Source organism: Grammomys surdaster, unplaced genomic scaffold (assembly GCF_004785775.1).
Source record: "Grammomys surdaster isolate TR1022 unplaced genomic scaffold, NIH_TR_1.0 126051, whole genome shotgun sequence".
Taxonomy (NCBI): Eukaryota; Metazoa; Chordata; class Mammalia; order Rodentia; family Muridae; genus Grammomys; species Grammomys surdaster.
In genome coordinates, this window is record NW_021620862.1 from 714,189 (window position 1) to 736,821 (window position 22,633).

The following is a 22,633-nucleotide window of genomic DNA, read 5'->3' on the forward strand; positions in this document are numbered from 1 at the left end:
TTATAATGGCTCTGGGAGTGATTAAAAGAATATACTGTTTAATGTGTTTAATGTTTCTGGAGGCAAATTTCTAGTGTTTTTCGGTGGGCTACTAAAAGGATATTGCTTATCGCACGCAATAAAAATATCAGCAAAGGTGGTTGTGCTGGTTTGAATATGCTTGACCCAGGGAGTGGCGCTATTAGGATGTGTGGCCTTGTTAGAGTAGGTGTGGCCTTGTTGGAGGAAGTCTGTCATTGTGAGCGTGGCCTTTAAGACTCTCATCCTAGCTCCCTGAAAGCCAGTCTTCATCTGTTTGCCTTTGGAACAAGATGTAGAACTCTCAGCTATTCCTATCCTATGCATGACTGGATACTGCCTTGCTCCTACCTTGATGATAATCGACTGAACCTCTGAACCTGTAAGCCAGCCCCAATTCAATGTTGTCCTTATAAGAGTTACCTTGGTCATGGTGTTTATTCACAGCAGTAAAACTATAACTGAGACAGTGGTATAAGGTGGAAGAATGAAGGTGTAATCTCTTCCTAGTTTACAGGTCATACTTGGAATGCGTTAGCTGAAGGCATAACAGATTCTGAGCAAAGATCCTAAATACCAGGGCAACTCAATTTATTATCTCCCCACATCTTAATCTAGGAACACTGGATCACATATTTAAGTAAATGTGTTTTAAAGCAAAGGGAGACTATTTGATGCTTTTGAGAATTTTTCACTCCTAGGTTGTAATTGACACTAATTCCTAAAAATTGAATGAACCACCATGTCTGCCCATTAATGTTGAAGCAATAGAGGGTATTCTAACCATAGCTAAAGACTGGTTCTTGGTGGGCCATTGCTTAGAGAGCTATTCCTTAGAGAAACCTACTGATCCATTGTCTCCTCTCCAAATACAAAATTAGAAAGGATACCCTTAGAGGTTTGAAGAAACCTCACATTGATTCTTTGACCTTAGGTAAGAATTCTTACTGTAGACAGTAACAAGCCTAAACTCTGAAACTGTTCCTATCCCCAGAAAAAAAAAAAAAAAAGAGTGGTACAGAGAGGGAAAATAAAATGCTGAAATATTTTAATATTGCCCCAACTCCTATGTAGCTTTATTTATTTTATATGTTGGTTCTTGCAACAATAATGGCAAGAAATTATAGTCTAACACTAGAATTGGTCTCTGCCAGAGTAGCGATTGGGATATTCGCTCTATCTTTGAACAAGAGAACAAGACAAAAATCTCCTTTCTTATCGGATGGACACCCAGTTTGTTTATTCTCTTGCCTCTAGGATATTTGCATTGTTATAACTCTTGTCAGAATATAGTCTGAGGAGTGCTGGGCAGTGGTGGGGCATGCCTTTAATCCAAGCACTTGGGGGGGCAGAGGCAGGCGGATTTCTGAGTTCGAGGCCAGCCTGGTCTACAGAGTGAGTTCTAGGACAGCCAGGGATACACAGAGAAACCATGTCATGAAAAAAGAATATAGCCTGAGGAGACCTGAATTTTGTGGGCATTCTGTACTATACAATAATGTCATATGACAGGACATGGTAAGAAATATGGGTCAATTTTGCTTATGCAGGAAATCTTCATAAGCACTTACACAACATACGATAGAGATTATCTAATTAATGTTATAAAAATTGTGGACACCTTTGCTACCACACAGGATAGAGTGGATATACTTTTCCTCTTCCACCCAGCAAATTCTCTTGACCCCACAGATATACAACAAATATAAGAGAGCCTTCCACAGTTTAGGAATGAAGGTAGATGGACTAGAGGAATCTCAGGTTTCAAAGAATGATACAGCAGTGTGGGGGCAGTGTGGGGGTTGGAGGGGCAGGTTTTGTTTGGTTATTTGTTTTACTACATATTCTTTATTGGAAACTCCAGAAATCACCAGATGCTATCAGGTTTCACATAGTTCATATTTGGACACATGGCTGAGATACCTACCTACTGTGTTTGAGAAACTGCAGCCATGAAGCTGGTAAGGGCTTAGGGCAGATCCAGAGGATATCTGGAGGATCAACAAACAAGCTTCGTTTACATCATTTATAATCTGATCTTATCATCATCTCCCATGCAAACCATAATCAATGGTGATATTACGTTAGCTTTCTAGAAATACTCTCACTCTGAGTTGCTCAGTCAGCAGCAGTAGATCATTTTCATCAACTTTACAACCTAGAAATCAGTCAGCCACTGTAGAAACTGGAAATGCCACCAATCAAAGTGGAATAGTCTTGTTTAATTAACTAAGATGAATTCTTGTCATGTTAAATTTAAATCATTAAAAGTCTGACACATATGCAATTTTATCAAGGTTTTTATTTCTTTTATTGATCGCTGCATGTCTTAAATGGCAGATAACTCAGTTTGCAGGAAAATGACAGCACTGTGAGGCTGAGATGTGTTTAAATTAAGAAATGTTGAAACCCGTGGAAAGTAAACATAAAATGAAAGAAAACAACACAATCTCTGGCTTCTGTAAGACACGAGTGTGGTGCACTGGCTAAGGAGTGAAGAGGAGATGGACTTCTCTTTGCATCTGTCTCTCAAAACTTCCTCAATGAATATTTCTTATTCCAAGAACACTCTGAGTACATTCTGTATTCAGTTGGTGGGTATCGCAATAAAGGTTTGAAGTTCTTGTAGACCGAAGGTGAGAGCCATCTTCACCGATTCTGCTTGTTTGATGATTCTCCTAGAAGATCCCAGTCCCCCAAGGAACGTTCATAATATGGGCCAAGGGTGAACTCCCAGAGGCTGGATAAATGCACTACGAGTGCACCATAATTCTTTGCTACCCATGACACAAGTGCAGAATTCAGCTTTTATGGCACATGATGCCAGGATCACATAGAATCCTAGAGTATCTTTATTTGTTCTATAACTTAATAGTATACCTATAAAATAATTACATTATACTTATAGCTTTTCTTCATTTATAAACAAGACACAACTTAAATACAATTTGAGCCATACGAAGGTAAACTTTATACATACAATAAGCCAAGAAGTAGCCTCAGACCACAGCGTATCATATAGCCTTCATGGGTATACCCACAATTGGGATCAAAACATAATGCTTACATATATACTTTGTGAGTTCCTAGCTTACCTTTTCCCATTAATGTGTGGGGCCCATTAATAGAATGACAGGGGCTGGCTTTGCAGCGGGGTGTGAAAATCTCCTTCTCACCCTCTGGTTACCTGTCACTATCCTCCATTAATGACATTCATATCTCCTTCACAGCTCCTCTGCTGCGTGTTCTGCTCTGGGTCTAGCTTGAGATTTCCTGCTAAAAGTGAAAACTGTAGTTCTGACCTCAGGCACCCTCGTCACTTTTTACCTTCATCCCTGGGGTTTCCAGCCCTCTGCAATTTTTCCATTTCCCTTTGTTTCTCTCTCCTGATTCCAGGCTGTGCACTCTCATTTCAGAAGCTAATACCCACTTCAAAACCATACAGCCTATACTCTTGGTTACTGTGTGGCAGAATTAACTAAACTAGAAAACTTATATTGCAATACAGGCAAAATAATCCATGGCACACCCTCCCCAGCTCATCCCAACCCTCCTTCCCCAAGTAGCAGACTGGCGAGCCAGCATCATTGGTGACTCTCCAGAAGCCTGAGTCTCAGAGCAGCTTATGGAGGGTCTCTCCCACATACTAGGAAACCCATTCTTGGCAAGAGCATGGACTCAGAAATTATCACCCCAGGATTGTTAGCCCATTCTCATTCCCACCAACGGCTTATCATTCACATTTGTCAGACGATTCCATACCTGCCATTCACAGGGAGGCCTCCCTAGGACAATTGCACAAAGAGGTTGAACTTGAGTGTAATTTTGAAGGAAAATAAATTATTTTAAAGTCCTCCTGTCAAAAGCCCACACTACAGAGACTTCAACAACTCATCAGCAAAGCTGAAGATGACCGAAGTGTTTCTTGGTATTTTTAGGAGTCTATTCTCTGTAAAGAAAACTATCCTCTGAGTGACAGTTCACCTACATTACTACCCTCTATATTTGCTCTATATTTCTGCCTGTGTCACAAAGTGTCTCAATACCATATATTCTTACATATCTTTTACTAGAAAATAGTTTTTTGCTTAGTGTAATAGCAGTGGAAACAGTACCAGGTCTCATCTGACATGTGCCTGTCAAGATTTACAACTTTCTAGTGACTCCTCTGTCCCCACCATCTGTCCCCATCCTATTTCTACACTAGGCCTAGATGCTTTAGTCTCTCCTGTGATGTCATATTAAAAGTAAAATCATGAGGTGTCCCCCCTCCCTGCTCAATCTGGGGAAAAAGTGTGTGTGGGGGGGTGGGGAGGGTGGGCAGTGAATTGCTGACCTGGCAGTTTTTTCTCTGTAAAATACTTTTCTCTATTCAGAATGGTGCTGCAAAGCTAGAGTCCAAACATGTGACTTGATATATGAATATGTTGATAATACTTTTAACTGTTTTTAACATGATAGGTCAATTATAAAACTGACATTAATACAGAGACCTCGTGAGTGATATCATGGCAGCGGGAATAGCATGTGCACCAGAGTTTATCTTGAGTTACAGATAGGGCCTATTAGAAGAAAGAAGGAGGTGGTGGTGTTCAGAGGTCTGGAGAGTCTTGCTTCCTCAGTTCCTGGAGATGTCCATTTCTTGATCCACTTAGTTTGGCTTGTCCTCGTGGCTACCAGGTTTGTTCCAGAACCCCTTGCAGGTGAGCATCTTCTTTATAGATGCTGCACACATCGGCCTCGCAGCAGCGGCAGGCAGGGGTGGGCAGCTCCCAGGTCAGAAGAATGAATGCCCATACCACAGAGGTCCGGTGACCAACAAAAGTTTGCGACAGAAGAGTCATGCATCCTTCATCAGAGGAAGAGTCAAGATGGAGTGTAGGATGTGGCCAGGGAAAGACTGGCTTTTCCACATGGTGGAATCGTCAATCCCGGATGACAGTGCATCTCCTGAAAAGTCCTGTCGAGTTTCTGGGAGTGGAGTTTTCTAACATCTTTTGTGTCCGACCCACAAAGTGGATATAGAGACACAGGTGTAGCCTGGGATAGATCTGGGACAGTCAACAAAGCTTCACTTGTGATCCTCATTTGTGACAAGGACACTGTTAGCCCTAAGAGATGCATTTGCTGCTGACTGGGACACTGGGCAGAGTGTGAGTGAGCTCAACAGAAGTGGCGGTGGTGCAACCCAGGGGTAAGGGTGCTCAAGGCTGAGCTGCATCCTGCCCCGGTGAGTTCACTGCTTGTCGGAGTCACTCAGGTTCACGGACATGCACCGGCAATGCTTCACCTTCTGGATTTTCTTGATTCGGAAAGGTGGGTCGAGACCCGGGCATTCAAGCTCCACGATGACAGAGGTGACACGCTGGGGCTTGCAAAAGGCGCAGGATTGGAAGGAGTCCTCTTCTTTCTTCACGTGTCGTGGGATGTAGAAGGAATTGCACTGGCCATAGCAGAAGCGATTGAGGATGGTACGGCTACGGCAACCCTCCTCACTCACCGTCTGCCGCAGCGGTTGCGTCTTGCACCAGTCACTCTTGAGGTACTTGCGCTCTGTGACCACCAGGGCCTCCTGGCTAGAGGCCAGCACCTCCTTGATCTGGTGGTGCCATCTCTCTGAGTTGTTGCTGCTACCATCCTTGTAAGGTGAGGGGATGGCGCCCGCGGGACGGTTCTTCCGTGTTTCAGCTACTTTTACCAGCACAGCCACCAGGAGCAAGGTCAGCGAGAGCTTCCAGAACATCCTGCAATGAGAAAAGAGCCGATCAGGAAGGGTTATCTGGTCAATATCCATCTTTTTCTCTTAGTGTTTATGGCTGGATATCCAGAAACTAAATAGTACAACAGAACGCAGAAGTGACCACACTACACAGTACCCTATAACCAGTATGTTTTACAGTAATGGGAGAAAGTCGTGCTGTGATTTGAATGAGCAGTGTCCCTTATAGCTCATGCTGTTTAAACATTCATAGGTCTCAGTGGGTGAGTCACTGGCATAGGTAGTTGGTGCTACTTCCTGTCTGTTCTTCCCACCTGTATTCCTGCCACCATATCTCCCTTGAAGAGTCAGGCTCTATCCCTTTACACTGTACGCCAAAATAAACCCTCACTTAAGACATAGCTAAGTCAGATATCTTGTCCCAATGACAACAAAAAAGACAATTGTTATAGAAGTAAAGTTGAACAATTTCAGAGAAAAAGAAAAGACCAATAATAATAGCCCAAAGCGAATGTACGTTATTAGCAACAATAGCACCCAGGATATACTCTACAGGGGTGCACAGTGTAGGTTAATGCTGGCTTAATTGAGTCTCTCCACAGCTCATTTGTCTCAAGACAGCCTTAGGTTCTAGCCACTGTCCATTTCCCTACTTACTTCACAGCGAAGTAAACTGAGACCCACAGAGGTTGAGTCCTTCATCCCAGATTTCATTCGTCAAACTCTAATCTCATCCTGCAATTTAGTATTAGAATAGCTACAATTTATTGGTTCTTAAGATGTATCAAAAGGTTTTTTGTTTCCTTTCATATATAAATGCAATTAATAATCTGAGATGCTTAGACTGGGTATGACTGCCTTCCCAACTAAGGAATGGGAAAACAGGCTTGGGAAAGCTATGCAACTTGCCCAAATCACAAAGCCTGTATATGAAGTATTTGAATCCTGGCTTCCTGGTTCTGTTATATTGACTTCCATGAATGTAGCTAGCTCTTTCTTAAAATGCTGTTACAATGTCTATGCTGAATCACGTGTTTCAAGCCCAGGTGTAAGCGACAAGTAGCTTTGTACCTCATCTCAAAAATGACATCTTCTGTCCTCAACTACATCTGAGAACTGAACTTAGAGCCAACACTATCAGAGGCTTTCTTAACACCAACATTTTCCTGTTACTGTTGTGCTGTCAAATGTCCTCCAAACTCCATATGAGTTCCCTTGGCTCCATTGACTAACGGGGAGAAACATTAGAGAGCTGAGAAAGAGAGAAAGGATTTGTTTTTTTCCTGTTACTATAAAAACATTTGTCTACCACAATTACTAAATTTTAAGTCCAAGTTTCTTTTAAGGGCTTTTCTCATGCTTCCCTGGTTCCCCACATGAAGTAGCATATGATAACAGCATATGATAACATCTACCAGACCCATGGCAAGAGTTGAGACTTGGACTCGTTCGGCATATTGCATCTGTAGAGTGATTTCTGATCTCAATCACCTCTTAAAAGGAGAGTCTTTTGGTTCTACTTTAATAATTTCCAAAATTATTAACACTCTAAGTAAACAAAACCAAAAGTCTTCAAGTCTCAGCCAGGAAAGATTTATGATCAGCCCTGTTCTCAGTTCCTAGCTCCAACAACAGCTTATCATGGACTCTTGTTTCGGCTCAAAGTTCAGGCTTCTCCTTCAGCAGCTTCTCACTGTTGTCAGGGGAAGGGAGCTAAAACATGCTCAAGTCGACTTGGGGCAGAAACTCTTCGTGTGAACAGTATTCAAAGTGGTGATTAGTAACAGGCGTTCTTTGAACACTTTAAAATGGCATGCGAACATCTGGCATCCATGCCTGGAAGCGCTGTCTCCCAGGAACTGAGGAAGTAGAACAAACTTCCAACTTTTAGGAAAGGGAAAGATACTGATGAAATCTGCATAACTGGGGACAAGTCTGGCTCTCCTCCCCATCCCAACTCTCTCACACACATTATTCACATGTGGCAACAAGAAACTGGAGGAGGACATGGCATCTTAGTGCCAGAACAGGTAGGCCAGTTACTTACCTGTTTTGCTACAATGACTTGTTGGGGGAGGTATTCTTATTACTTTAGGGACAGTTAAGCCTGCTGCTGCTGGCACCTACTCTGCTGGCCTTTGCTCCTGTAAGGGTCATAGGAGGTGAAAAGGTGCAAACCCATTCTTCAGTTTATCATCCATCTCACACACATCAGTGGGCTGACTGGGACCTGAGTTTAGCATTTCAGTGCTGTCTTGAACCTCTTGGCTATTCAGAGAAGTGGCTGGCATATAACTACCTCTCAGGAATGCTGTTCCGACTGCCAGTAAGGACAGCACGAGGATACTTCATTTTACCCTCACATCTTGTGTTTGGCTTGTATCAAAGAAACTCATAAATAACTCCTGTTGGTTTTATTAACTATCCTTCTGGCCTGACAGTGTTGTCAATTTGCAAAGTGTGCCAGGACCATAAATGCTGATGGCCTAAGCAGACTAGATTGGCCAAAGTTGATTGTATAAAGAGAGAGCTGGTTGTAGAAGTATTTCCCCTAAGTGAACGCCCTTGGACCTGACCTTGGAAGCCAGAGCAGCCTACCACCTAGGCAGCCAAGTAATAATTCCCTCCTATCAGCTCTTAATAGAATGGTGAAGACTGAAGAGAAGCTTCTACCACAGAACACTTTTAATTTCTAGAAACTTTATGGACTTGCTGAGTTTTTAGGCATATGCAGACGTGCAAAAGTCAAGGATGCAGTGAAGCTGGGGACCTCACCATCAGAGTGACCTTAATGGATTTTAGACATCATGGCAAGGCAGTACTGGACTGTGTAGGTAGGAGTAGGGAATAGAATGGGAACAGAGCATTTTCTGTATCCTAAGAATTCCAGAACATCAGAGGATGAAGGAAATCATAGGAGATAAACTTCTCATCTATCCAATGAGGCAGATGCTAACCAAGAAAAATAATGCAAATGCAACCCTATGGCCATGTTAATCTTCAGGAATTGTTGCTTATGGGTCTTCTATAGCCACAGCTAAGGCTACTACAACTCTCATTTTGAGACTTATAGCAAGAAGGTAATGTTTAGCTCCTTATCTAACTCCCTAGAGACACATGTGTTCTGTGGTCTCCCAGATCATCCATTGCTTGGGGTAGCTTGTTGTTGAAAGAAGTCCCCTTGGCTTCGGTAAACTGAGGCAAACTGTGCCTCAAGGCCCAAACCCAGCCTGGGGTTCTGTTTTGTAAACAAGCTTGCACTGGATAGATGCCATACAGTCTTTAGCTGGTGACTGTGGCTGATTTTGTGCTGTAAGAGCAGAAGTGACTATGATGCTTACAAAGTCAAAAATATTTTCTTGTGGCCTTTGACAGAAGAGCTTAGATAAGTCTTGCCCCAAACCCTGTCTATCTAACTCAGTTGCTGCTCTTTTAGGGTTCGGTTCTTTGGCCTTCAAAATTTCTAATTGGTCAATGTTTCAGACAGAGAGGCATAGAAAACACAATAAATCCCTATGTGCCCATCACCAAGATGTGAACAGTATTGATACTTCTTATCTTTATTTTACAAGTCTCAATTTTGAAAAAACATATTATGAGTATATAGAGAGGCAACATTACAGTTCCCTCTCCCACCTCCTTCTGGATGTCCTCGCTGAGACTACCAGCACTCTGCCTCTGGTCTGCATCACACCATTCACTGCTTATGTTTCTGCTCATGTTTAATGCATGAGTATTGTTTGAGTGTGTGTAATAATAGTTTATATAAATAATACCACCCTCTACTTTCCATTTCAGAAATACATGCTTGAGACTTTACACCTGTGGGTACTTGCAGACATCTGTTCATCCCTGTGCTGACTATTAAAATGAATCATATATCCCATTTACCTTACTAAGGATGCTTCTGCTTGTCTTCTACAGTCAATGTTGCTACACTGCATGCTTTTAATATCTGTTTATTTATGCCTGCCTATTGCAGGTTATCTATCTATCTATCTATCTATCTATCTATCTATCTATCTATCTATTGTTGTTACAAGAGACATGGAGAAGTGCAAAATGCTGGATCACAGACTGTGCTCAGCTTCAGCTGGACTAGGTTTGGCAGGTTGCTTTCCAAGTGCTGACACCAGCATTCTTTTCCCAGGGTAGGATATGGGTCCCTGCAGCTGCATGTACTTGCCAACACTTGATATTAGCACAGATTACTTTTGCCTATCAGAAAAAAAAAACATGTGAAAGGATATCTTATGATTACTTTGCATGTTTCTGATTAGAAGGTCACATTGAGTTCAAACGCAGTTGTCCTCTCACTACAAAGAGACTAACTGCAGTTCAGTGGAAGGCAGAGAATTTGGAATATGGGGAGAGGTAATCTCAGAAGTCCTGACTGTAAGTCTCAGAAGTGTCATGTATAGACTCTGAAGTAGCTAGCAATCTCAAATCAAAAATATCAAGGTCTCCTGTGTGATTCAAGAATTTGAAATCTAAAGGGATTAATTTACGTTTCCAACTGACCTGTCTTAGGCCAAACTGACCATCATTTCATCCTAGGAAAAAATCCATTTCATCTGAAAAAAATCATATCCTGCTTTAAAAAAAAAGATTTTTCAACCAGAGGAAGAAAATAATGTATGGCTATGGATTTTTTATTTATGAGTATCAAAAATATCAATGGGTTCAAAGTTCTTAATCTCTTAAGTGCTGGGATGCATTCAGGCTACGCAAAGGAAGCGAGAGGCAATATGACAGCGGACTGTTAGATTCCATATGGGAATGGATGAGAAAACTCTGGCAGCTGTGACAAGTATAAGCAGGCATGGCTTCTGTTTAGGACCTATGCATCAGAATGGGAAGGCTAGTAATAGACCTCTGGGCCTTGAGCTTCCCATACATGGCCTAGCATGACTCACTGTTGGCTTCCTTCATAAGATAGTGCTAGTTATCACCCACTAGATCACATTACTATCAAAAGGAGAGTGAATCTGACATCAAGTCACTATCCAAGAAATCTCCTTCATTTTTTTTAAGGAAGAGTCCATAAAGAGTTTTGTAACTAGGGAACTGTTCTCCGAGCCACCGGGCAGCTCCTGATGCTTCTTATTAGATAAAGAGTTTGGGTTGATATCCAAGGTGGCTGGTCAGCGTAGATACTGCACAGCCCAGTGTTGTCCCCACCCTGACAGGATGACACTATGTTCCCAGATTGCTTTTCTCTGAGGACATAGTATAGATTTCCTGGGTATGTAATCATAAAAATCAGAGGCTTATCTAAGAAACTTTGAGCACAAGGAAAGCATTCACAGTTATATCCAGCTGCTTGGTTTTGCTTGCTTTATATCAGTTTTTAGGAATGGCAACAGTTCATGTAATGTTTGACAAAACAGAGCCCGTCCCTTACTTTCTCCAGACTTCATGAGAATATGCAGGTAACTACTGTCTATTGGCTTTTGTATATTTTTCCTTGATTTCTTTCATCCTTTCCCTTCCTTCCTTCCTTCCTTCCTTCCTTCCTTCCTTCCTTCCTTCCTTCCTTCCTTCTTCCCTCCCTTCCTTCCTTCCTTCTCTATTTTCCTCAATGGGCTAAAGTTCCTCCACGGGGACTTATTTTTCATATTGCTATCTTATTACTCAACCATATTTATGTATTCAACTGTTAGCTCTCTGCCCATGACGCTCAGACACTATCCCCAACTGCCTACCAAGCATTCCCTCTATGTCCTCCGGAATCCTAGGTTCCATATGTCCCATGATTCTTCAATCATTTCCCTGCATCTGCTGCTTTCCTAACTATCTCTATCACAATGAACAAGTCAGCTTTTTCCTTTAAGCCAAAAAGCTGAGACTGCTAATTTATAACGTCAGTACTCAGGACCTGATTCACTCTCAATGAAAGAACCACACATCTGTTCAGGCATTGGATTCTACATTCACAATGAACCTTCTACATGCCATGTTGTGGAAAGTTGATTGGTTGAAGCCCAGTGAGTTAGCCCCATCTTCTTTCAGTTAATTGGTTTTAACATATGCAGGGATGCACCTCTGGGAATTTTTTTCTAGATGAAAAGAGACCTGCCGTAAGAAATTACTAATGCAGATTGTGTGTGTGTGTGTGTGTGTGTCTGTCTGTCTGTCTGTCTCTGTCTCTCTCTGTGTCATCTGTCTGTTAGTTTCTCCCCCTCCCTCTCCCTCTCCCTCTCCCTCTCCCTCTCCCTCTCCCTCTCCCTCTCCCTCTCCCTCTCCCTCTCCCTCTCCCTCTCCCTCTCCCTCTCTCTCTCCCTCTCTCCCTCCCTCTCCCCCGCTCTCTCTGTTATTATGCTAAGATTCGATACCTGTTTTAATAGCATAAACTTTCAACTTGACTAAGTGTAGAATCTCTTGAAAAGAGAGTGTTTACTGACTAATCTTTATCAGGTTGGCCTGTGGGCATGCTAGGTTTGGTTACTGTCTACTCTATGCTTGATGTTTGTAAGTGCAAGAGCAGTTTGCTACTGTTGGTGTTTGTTTTCCTAAACAGGTTTTCTCTATGCAACCCTGACTGTCCTAGAACTCACTACGTAGACTAGGCTGGCCTCGAACTCAAAGTTCTATCTACCTCTGCTTCCTGAGAGCAATGTTTAATTTTGAAATCACATGAGTTTATGGGATTTGAGCTTATCTCCTCACACATCTAATCCATTGGCATCACTCTGCCACACCTCACTTATGGACATCCCTTAGAAACAGGTCCTTATCAACTGGTCCTGATGATAGTCTCCTCACTGGCTTAGCTGCTTCCCATTCCCAGACTGAGCTCTCACACACAAAATTTCTAATCAGAAACTGACTAGATTGTTCCTTTAATTTTCACCCGTTAAAAGTTTCCCATCACAAATTCAACTTCTTTGGCAGTTAGCAAAGACCTTCACAAATCTTTGTCCCTTTCTTGTCTGATCTCACAGTGCCTATTCACCATACTCTATATGTGAAACTCACAAAACTACAGGTTCAACCCTATGTGAGAGGGCTTATAATTTCTATACGTCTGGAAAGCTATTTCTCTTATTATTTATTATTATTTATATGACTAATGTATTTCCTAGGGTCACTATTAGTCACTCAGTATTATTTGAATATTAATTTCATTGTGAAATTGTTTATGCTTTCTAAAACATCTTTGTTTCCTGTGTTCTTCAAATTCTTATCGAATTGCTCAGTTATAGCCAACCAATACAGCATAGCCACTGTATGCAAGTTTCCTCCCGTATTGAATGTAAATAATTGGAAGACAAGGATATTTAATCTTTGTTTCCACAGTCATTTACGATAGCTGTGGAGAATGGCTTGGGATATTTATGTGATGAAAGACTGGATGAGAGAATGGATTTCACCTCTGTTTTATAAATATAGTTTCCTATTGGTTTTTAGAGACAGGGTCTCACACAGCTCAGGCTGACCTCAGATACTGTTCTGTTGGTCAGGATGGCCATACACTTTTAATCCTCTTGTCTCCATCCACCTCCCAACCGCAAGGATTGCAGCCACATGCTACCACACCCAAGTAAACACAGCTTTTAAAATTTATTTTAAAACCTATCAACAGGAGGTTGAAGCTGATCCAATTTTTCAGTCGGAGTGATTCTTGTTACACAGTCTTTAGCAGGTAAGTTAAGCTCATCAAACCCGAAACCATCAAACCCAGAAACATGAACTTCTGCAAATCCCTTCGAGTCGCTGCCTGTGATTCAGTATTCACTGTTCCACATTTTCCTTTTTGTCCTTCCATTTCATACTGCTGCCCATTCCTCCTAACTCCAGGGCCTCTGACCTCAGGTGCTCTGCACACTCTCCGTTAACAACTGAGCAACTCTTCTAGGTACCCCATCTTTAAACAGGCATATTAGTTCCTATGAGTGCACAGGATGCTGTAAGCTCCAGGGGAGTTAAAGAGCAATCAGTATACAAACCCCCAAGCACTATTTGTTACTCCTCTTCTAGGAAAGGCATCTAATTTAAAACAAACAGGTTCTGTGTCCAGCCCCTTTGGGTATTCTCTTTTTTGGGGGGGGTGTTGTTTTTTCGAGACAGGGTTTTTCTGTATAGTCCTGGCTGTCCTGGAACTCACTGTGTAGACCAGGCTGGCTTCGAACTCAGAAATCCGCCTGCCTCTGCCTCCCAAGTGCTGGGATTAAAGGCGTGCGCCACCACCGCCCGGCTCCTTTGGGTATTCTCTTTGTCCCCCTGACAACAGAAAGGGATTGCTCTCCATCTCATCCCTGCTCATATCATTGGTTAGTCTCATCTTACTTTCTAGAAGTAAGAGATATTCATTCACAAAGCATACATAGCAAACATATCTCACACGAGATAACTCTGTAGAGGTAAATCACTTAATTGTATAAGTCTATGTTTAATAACTAGTTGTTACATTCATAGCATATTCATACTATTTGATCAAATACTGTTAGTCACCAAAATGCTTGACTCACAGGAAATTTTTAATATTTCATGTTTTATGGCCACTGAATAAAAAGTAAAAGTTAGATGCTTACTTTCTTTCATGGAAAAGATGAACAAAATAAAAGGTAAAAGACTTACAAATATAAAACCTACCAGACTGCTAGTGTGAAATATGTACTTAAGGAGAAAAAGACATTACATAAAATTTTCTTTTAAGGAATATTTTATATGTACTTCAAAAGCATACAATAATATACATGAGATACCTATGATATTTAGAGACCTCTAGGGATATTATGGGGGAAGGATTTTAGTTTTAAACATTCAATTTTGTGATATTCATTAAATGACACTCACTGCAAATTTTAGATGACCACTAAAAAAAGCCACAGGTTATATTTAGAAATAACAATGCAGGAGAGCCAGGCAGAGAAGCCTATTGTTCCATTGCATAACTAGGATTAGTGAAGGATGATGCCGGGCAGGAGCAGTAGTCACCCTCCCTTTCTTTGGTTCATAAAAGTGTTATGTGCGTATATCAAGGTTAGGAAAGTACTCAAGCTCCATTTCTCTCTGATTCATTCACTCGTGTCTCTCAAGCTGTGCAACCTCTCTTTCCTGATAGTTTCCCAAAAATACTTAGTTGGCTAATCGGCCTGAAGAGACTGGAAAACCCTGTATTAAGTAATCTAATTGAAACAAGAAGTCTGGTTTGGTTGGTGTTGCTTCTCAGGCACTCGGCCTCCTTCAAGTTAGCTGCTATTGACAACTGATGCTGAATTCAGACAAATTGGAGGGCAAATCCAAGGCTCTGGACCAAAGAAAACAAACATAATCAGAGACAACCAGGAGACTTGAGCCATGCCAATGGAGATGGAGCTATGGAAAAACTGAAGAAAAAAAGTGTTGAAAACATATTAAAAATGAATACCAAGAGGAAAATCACTCTCTGCTTACAGGCCCTCAATAGGGGACACTTTTGTTAAAGCTGTGTGCATTAACTCACCAACTGGTTCATCATCTGTACTCTGTGCACCTTTATAAGGCTTGACACATAATGGGAATGATTGATATCCTAGAGCAAGAAAATGTTTCCGGCAACCGTGGGAGTAAAAGAATATGTGATTATGTGATTGGGTTTTTGAAAAGAGCCATGAAATCAAAATTTCTAGCCTGATCCAAGGGCCTATGGGAAGAGAAAGGAAGAGAAACTTTTTATAAAGCTGTGTTTTAATAGACTCAAGAATAAGAACAATGAAAAAAAAACTAGGTTATTTGGGTCACTCAATTGGATTTTGTGGGTGGAGCTGAGTATTTAACCTTAGAGATCAGAAAAGAGCTGTTCCATGGGGACAGAAAGACTGTACGAACTAGGAAAGAAAATTCCAGCAGAGGTGGCTTACAGAAAGCCAAGCTAAAGTTGTGTCTGGCTGCATGAGAGCAGGAAGATGGCTTGCCTGTAAAGCAGAGCAGAACTGGTATCTTACCCAGAGGTTGTGGGTTCAACTCTAGGACTAACAGGCTTTCCACTGCAGTACAGAAAGGAAACCCATCAGGGTGACCTGGTAAAAGCAGAAAGAACAAAGGCTGTCAGAAGATAGGTGAGACAACATCTGGAAAGCCTTTCCTCATCGGTGAGCCCATGAAGCTCCAGTGGACAGTTCTGAACCCACTGTCACATAGAAGGCTCTGGTTAAACCCAGTGGGTTCTAAAACAGATCATAGGCATGAATGTGAAAAAGGGAATGTGTTTAGGGAAGTGTTTCAGGGGGTGACATGAGTAACAGGGAGATGATTGATGGGATCAGAGTAATGTAGAATGCATTATATGTGTCAATGAGCAAATAGAATTAATGAAATCTAAATCTGTCCTGGTTGGATGGATATGGCTCTAGGTTGATACATGGGTTCCAGAGAAGGCAGAGGTGGATAGGAGCAAGATCACAACAGGGATGGAATACACCAAGGGAGAAATGCTTTGCTTTCCAATACTCCTGATATCCTTTCAGAATTTAAGAAACTAAGTCAGGAGACTGTTGAGAAGGCTAAAATGTAGTCTTCTTTGTTTTTATGCTAAGGATTAAGCCCAAGGTCATAGGCATGTTACATTCCATCACTTGGCTACACTCCCAGCACTCTTTCCTCTAGTCATGTTACTGAGTTATAGTTCACATAAGCCTCAGACAACCAGTTGTCTACTTTCTCTATATATATACTTGCCAATTCTGGACATATAAAACTACTACTGTTCAGCTCTAAGAAGATACGTTAGTGAGTGCAGTGCATACTGCAGTACCAGGAAAATATGGATCCCATGGCTAGCACCCATATTAAAAGCTAGGCACGGTGGCACATGCTTTTATAAAAACCCATGCACTAGGAAGGAAGAGACAGGTAGATCCCTGGCGCTTTCCGGCCAGCAGATCAAGTCTAATTGGTGAGCTCCAATAATAGACTCATGTTTCGAAAACCAAAGTAGAGGACTCCTGAGAAATGACATCCTAAATTGACTTCTGCCTTCCACATGCAAACACAGGCTCTCATACCTATACAAACGTACATGCTCACAAACAGAAAGTGCACACATTCTTGCACATAAAATACATACACATTCTTCTCTTTCTCTTCCTTTTCCTTTCATTTTAGGCTCTGAACCATAATGAAAGAAATTAGGCTGAGTCACGTTGAAGCAATGGACAAAATGAATCAAATATCAAGCTGGTCCATTCCTATCATTGATGGTCATTCTACTTTTTCTGAGAATTCTTTTGTTTCCCTGATGGTCAACCTTCTCTGAGCAAACCTGACTATTTTCTCTGGTAGAAAAACTCCATCAGAGTAGAGACTATGTCTACCATATCCTTAAAATTTAGCACATGTCTCACCACATAAAAGATGAACAATGAATAGTTGTTGAGCAAATGAATGGAGATCGATATTTTTGAGAAATTACAGGTGTTGCATTTGCTAGCATTCAAACATCCAGACTATAAGTGATATTTGAGAAGGGAAAAGTCTGGGAGGTTAAAGACATCATTCCTTTGCTTTTTATTTGGGAAATAAAGCAAATGTAAGTGTACCATTCATGCAGCAAATATTTACTGAATGCACATGTGCTCATGATGTTTGGTGTCCATTCTGCATTTTATAACTGTTTAGATCTTTGCTTAGATCAGCCTAATTATAAATAATGTAAACAAAATGGACTTCCACTGAACTTTTGAAGTATATGTAGAGAATGTTTCTTGTTAACATCAAACAGAACCACTTCTACCTTAAGCCAAGATTATCAAATATTTTCTAACATATTGCTTCCAAGCAATATTGGCACATCTTTCTCAAGAACAAATTTCACAATATTTGTTATTGGTATGCGATACAAATTCAATAAAGAATCTTGGGTTGTTTATGTGTTGCTATGAACCAGTCATACCTGAGAACTTACTAGAAATGCAGATCATGTGTGCACACAGTGGGAGGAATGCTGACAATCATGATCTGAGTTAGAACCTGAGAATTAGTAGTTTTAATATGCACCGTTACTTCAAATCACAGTCAAGAGTATTTATCTAAACTGTAATTATCTTCGTTTTGGTCCACTGGCAAGTATAAACGTCATTAATTATGTCTTCATTAATAAAGATCAGAAACAAAAGAGCAGACATGCAGAGCAGCAGGGGCAACATTAATAGAAACTGAGATCTAACAGCTCTTCAGTTTGCCTGTGTTTAAAGCAAAGAACATCTATAGTGAGTGGAGGTGGAGAAATGTGAGAGAGACCAATGTTCACACATGGGACCCCTTCTTTTGTGAAGGCCGAGTACCATGCTGTCCAGAAGAGTACCAAGCAAAGTAGAGTTAGAACCCAAGAACTTGGATTACTGTCTGCCATTTACCCATATGCAAAGCATTTCCCAGGAGCCAGCTTATTTGATACTGCAATGCCCCCATCTGTCTCTCCTTTTTTTCCATTTTTTCTTGATGTTTAGGTCTTTTTCAGACTAGATACACTCTGTGAAAAGATGAAAGCCAAAGAAGAAACAGGCAGATGGCTCCATGGCCAAAGTTTGGATCTGCAGCATCCACAGGAATCATCAATGGGTATAATGGCTTGCCTATAATCCTAGAACTTGGGAGGCAGAGGTGGAAACATGAGGCACGTTGGCTTGCTTGAATAGCCTAGTTACCAAGATATGGAATCAAGAAATGATGCCTCTGTAAATAAAGTAAAATGGTCAAAGAAGAGACCCCCAAATCAGCCCTTAGCCCCAACACAAGCAAACCCACATGCATGCACATCTGAATATTCACCCACCCACACATATGCTATTATGTATTCAAGCACACATCTCACACACATACACATACACACATACACACATATAGAAAAAGAATGATGCACAGATATTATAGTAGGAGAGGCCATAAAAGTAAATCTATGTATTTCAAATAATGCAGTTGCATTTGGTGGTTGTGGAGGTACCAGAGATGGTAGTGATCATTAAGAAAGAGACCATGAGTTTTATTGGGTGGGGATACTGATCTTGAACTTGATGTCCTCACCTCATATCTTCTGAGTACAAAGATCTACCACCATGATCTCTGAAATCACAGTTAAGGTACTCCAGAGCAAAGTAATAGCCATTCATAGCTTGGTCATAGGAAAGTATTCCTACCCAATATGTATTCAAGGAAAACAAAGAAGCATCAACTCTGCAGCTATTAAAAATGCTAATGGATTCAGAATACAGGGAGACAAAAGGCAGCGACAGTTGTCAGGATCTAGAGGAGACAGAATGCAAAACAAGTATTCAGTACAGGTTTTTTTTTCTATGGTAATAAAAAAGATTTTAACTAAATAGGGCTCATGACTGCAAAACACTGCAAAGGTACTAAAGGCCATTGAGTTGTGACCTTGAAGACCAGTGGTTTCTCAAGCTGCCTTGTGCTCCAGGGCTCAGGGCCTCAGCCTCCCAATCAGCTGAAGATAAATATACAAAAGAACACAGCTAGGTAAAGTGGCTCATGTTATGTTATCTAATTTCATTTCAATTAAAAGAAATAGTTAGTGGAGGAGTGAACTAAATGGGAATTTCAAACAAGTACTCTAAAAGGACCTGAGCAAAAAGATTTCCTTGTTAAAAATAAAGATCAATAATTAAACATTATTTCCATGAACAATAAAGTGCATGGATTGCTTCAGAGCACTATGCTTTTTATCTCTGAGAAGATGTGGATGTGAAGGGCTTCAGGGGAAAGCGTCCCTGGACATGAGCCATGTTCACTTGCTTCATTTTTAAAGAACCTGATCTCTTTTTTTTTACATCATAATATTTTGGTTACAAGACCTCAAATCCAAATAAAAGTATGGACAGCTTTTAGGGACAATGTATAGTTACATATATATATCACATATATAAAAATATAGCATATCATTTGTATTATATATACATTCACATATAATCTCTACCACAAGCATGTTCAAAGTATTGAATTGTTGCTATAATTTGGTTTTTTCTACCTTTCAGACATGCTAGTAATACTGCTATGAACACTTGGGTAATTAGTTTTAGATAATCACATTGCTCTGGATTTATCATAAATATTCCCCAAGAGATGCCTCCAATTTAGCTATATTGGCATCAAGTAGGATGTCCTCCTCTTATATAAATAAAACACTTAATAATGAAATGAAATGAAATGAAAGCAGTAATTTGAGTAGATAAACTTAGTCACAGACTAGTATAACAACTCTGCATGTTGTAGCTAACATTTTCACCTGTTTTCCTGATACTGGGGCCTTTTCCCACACTTCACAATTACTTTTTAATCTTGATCCAGAGTTTCTTAAATTATGGTCACGAGAAATGCAAATCTTGTAACCAGCCTCCCTCCCATCCCCAATATCTCTCATATGTACAGAATCAGAAACTGTAGCGATGGGGGATTTGAAGCCTAGCACTCTGTATTGGAGCAGCCTTCCAAATAATTATATAGTCATCTGTGACAAAGCTTATAGGAAAGGACTTGACTCATGAATGAAATTCCTAAAGCTTCTTGCTAATTGCAATTCATTCAGATGCCCAAAACTTGGTTTTTATAAAACATAACCAGCACTCTAGCTCTCTCTATATTTTAACCACTGTACATAAGGAGATATATTAAAAATAATTCTGTTTGAAATTTCATGAAAAATCCACATTCATAGCTCAGCTTACTGATAAAAATTTGTTATATCTTTCCCTTATTGTCATATCAAAAACCATTGGTGAGATTATTGCCTGAATTAGATCTGTTTCTGGGGATTCCCTTTTCAAGAAAGCTTCCATATGGGCAATCTCATCTATCCATAATCCTCAGCAAACATCTAATATGAATTTACTGTACACCATACACTGTTGTAGGCATTGTAAATAATGTAAATATGCTTAACAGAGTAAATAATATTCCACTTTTCTTAGAAGTTACATTTTAGTTATGATGTACAAACAATGTCTATAGTTTAGTGGCTGAGAGAGGAGACTGATAGAGAGGCACAGAAGGGCCAGAAATGTAGCTCAGAGGTTCACTACTTACTCAACACGCACAAGGCCCTGCATTGACCTCCAGCTTTGAAAAAACAACTAACGATGAATTTTTCAGGTTGAAGATGACAGCCTATGCTTGTTATCCCAGTATTAGATTGGGGTTCAAAACTAGCTGGGGCTACATAATAAGATCCAAGCTGCTTTCAACTGTACACTGAGAAAGGGAGGGAGAGAGGGAAGGGGAAAGAGAGACGATGCAGAGCAAAGAATAGATGGCTTTGCAGATTGTGATAAAGTGGAGGGTAGGGGCTTTTGTTTGTTTGTTTGTTTGTGCTTAGTGAGAAGCACAACATGTGATTTAAAGTAACAAAGTTCCAAGTTCCAATTCAATGCCTCGAAAACCAAGAACTCAACTACTCTGTAGAGATACAAGAACACAGGAGGCAATTGGAATAATCTTGATGACAAAGCAGTGGCTTTGGGGACTTGGGTGACAGTAATAGAGAAGTAAATGGCTGTGAGACCCAATTCAAGGACAGAAAAACGGGGAAGAGGAGCATGCTTATAGATCCTGGAAATAGACAAGTGAACACTCCCCCCCGACTCCCGACCCCAGGCTCAGAGAGCCATGGCAAGAAGGAAGCAGTGAAAAAGGACTGCAAAGGAACAGTCAGAGTTAAGTAATGTAAAACTGGAGAAACTGGTCATTGTAGAGCAAGACATGAGGAAGAGGATTCAACCATTCACAATTCTACTGAAATCAAACAGGCTGAGCAACAGAAATGCCCCACTGATAAGGCAGGAGGGGAATCAAAGTCAACCTTCAGATGAGAAGCTTCTGCACAGATGGTCAGAAAGAAAGCTGCACCCAGCAAGTCTGATGAAAGGCATCAAACAACACTCAAAGAAAGCAGCTTGGAAATGTGTTGTGTGTGTGCATGGAGCCAATGCAGTGATTGGCACAGGGAGAGTACATACTCTGAGGATATGGAAGAGCTATGGGTAATGTCAGCTCTGCTTCGGTACCTATGCCTCTTCTCAAGGATACCACTACTGATTCCTGTGAGTCCCATACCCTACAATGTTCACACCCTTAAATGTCTAATCAACTGAGGAATGTTGCCTACTCCTAGCTTTGGTTAACTATTAAATGCTTCTGATCACATGGACAATATTAGCCCAGTTTTCTTCTAGATAGTGCAAAATAGTATTGCCCCTTGAGTTGGATAGTATATCAGAAGCACTTCGATTGTCTTGGAGGTTCTATCAGCAACCCTCTTAGTGTTTTCCCTCATTTGCTCATTTCCTTTCTCTCTCTGGGAGGGAACTTTTGAGATTACATGAGGTTGGGATATATGAGTTAAACAACACAAACTCTTAACACAAGTACCAGCATTTAAAGTAAAAGGGTTTGGGGTCATTGCAAAAGATTGTAAATGTTGGGACTAACAATCTGGTTTTGTGGGTTTGCTTGGTGAGGCTGTGTTCCAGAGAGGGCAATAAAGGGTAAAACTCATTAGAGCATCATTATCTTTTGTCTAAAGGAAACAATGTGTGGTTTCTGGGCAGCCCACTTGGTGTTTGCATTGGCCCTGGAAGCCTTTCAAGCCAACTATATTGTTTGAACAATTCCCCCTCTTGAACATGAAAAGAACCACCAGTGAACCACAGAGATGATGCTAAATTACTAGGTGATGACTCCTTTGGCTCCTAAAGGTTTCTAGAACTCAGTCATTGAAATTATGGATCTTCCTTCTAAAGAGAAAGATTGGTGCCCCTGGGGAGACCTCCCATGCAGTCTCCTCTCCACTACTATGCTCTGTGACTTCTGAGAAGTTTGGTTTAGAATCATGGTCATTGGGTTCTCTCCAACTCCTATTTGTGTGTGTGTGTGTGTGTGTGTGTGTGTGTGTGTGTGTGTGTGTGT

The 22,633-nt window shown here is 40.9% G+C and overlaps 1 protein-coding gene across 2 annotated transcripts in view; it reads right to left on the bottom strand.

Moving 5' to 3' along the window:
• Positions 1-2,300: 2,300 nt before the first annotated feature.
• The window catches only part of Grem2 (gremlin 2, DAN family BMP antagonist), an 89,165-nt gene continuing 68,832 nt past the window's right edge, over positions 2,301-22,633 (bottom strand). The window contains exons 1-2 of one of the 2 annotated variants that reach the window (XM_028755251.1): positions 15,667-15,698; positions 2,301-5,762 (exon numbers count right to left, since the gene is read on the bottom strand). In XM_028755251.1, coding sequence (XP_028611084.1) covers positions 5,255-5,761 — 507 coding nt within the window. In that variant the 5' untranslated portion in view covers position 5,762; positions 15,667-15,698 and the 3' untranslated portion in view covers positions 2,301-5,254. Of the gene's footprint in view, positions 5,763-15,666; positions 15,699-22,633 lie in introns of those variants that run through there. The other variant, XM_028755250.1, reaches the window with a different exon arrangement.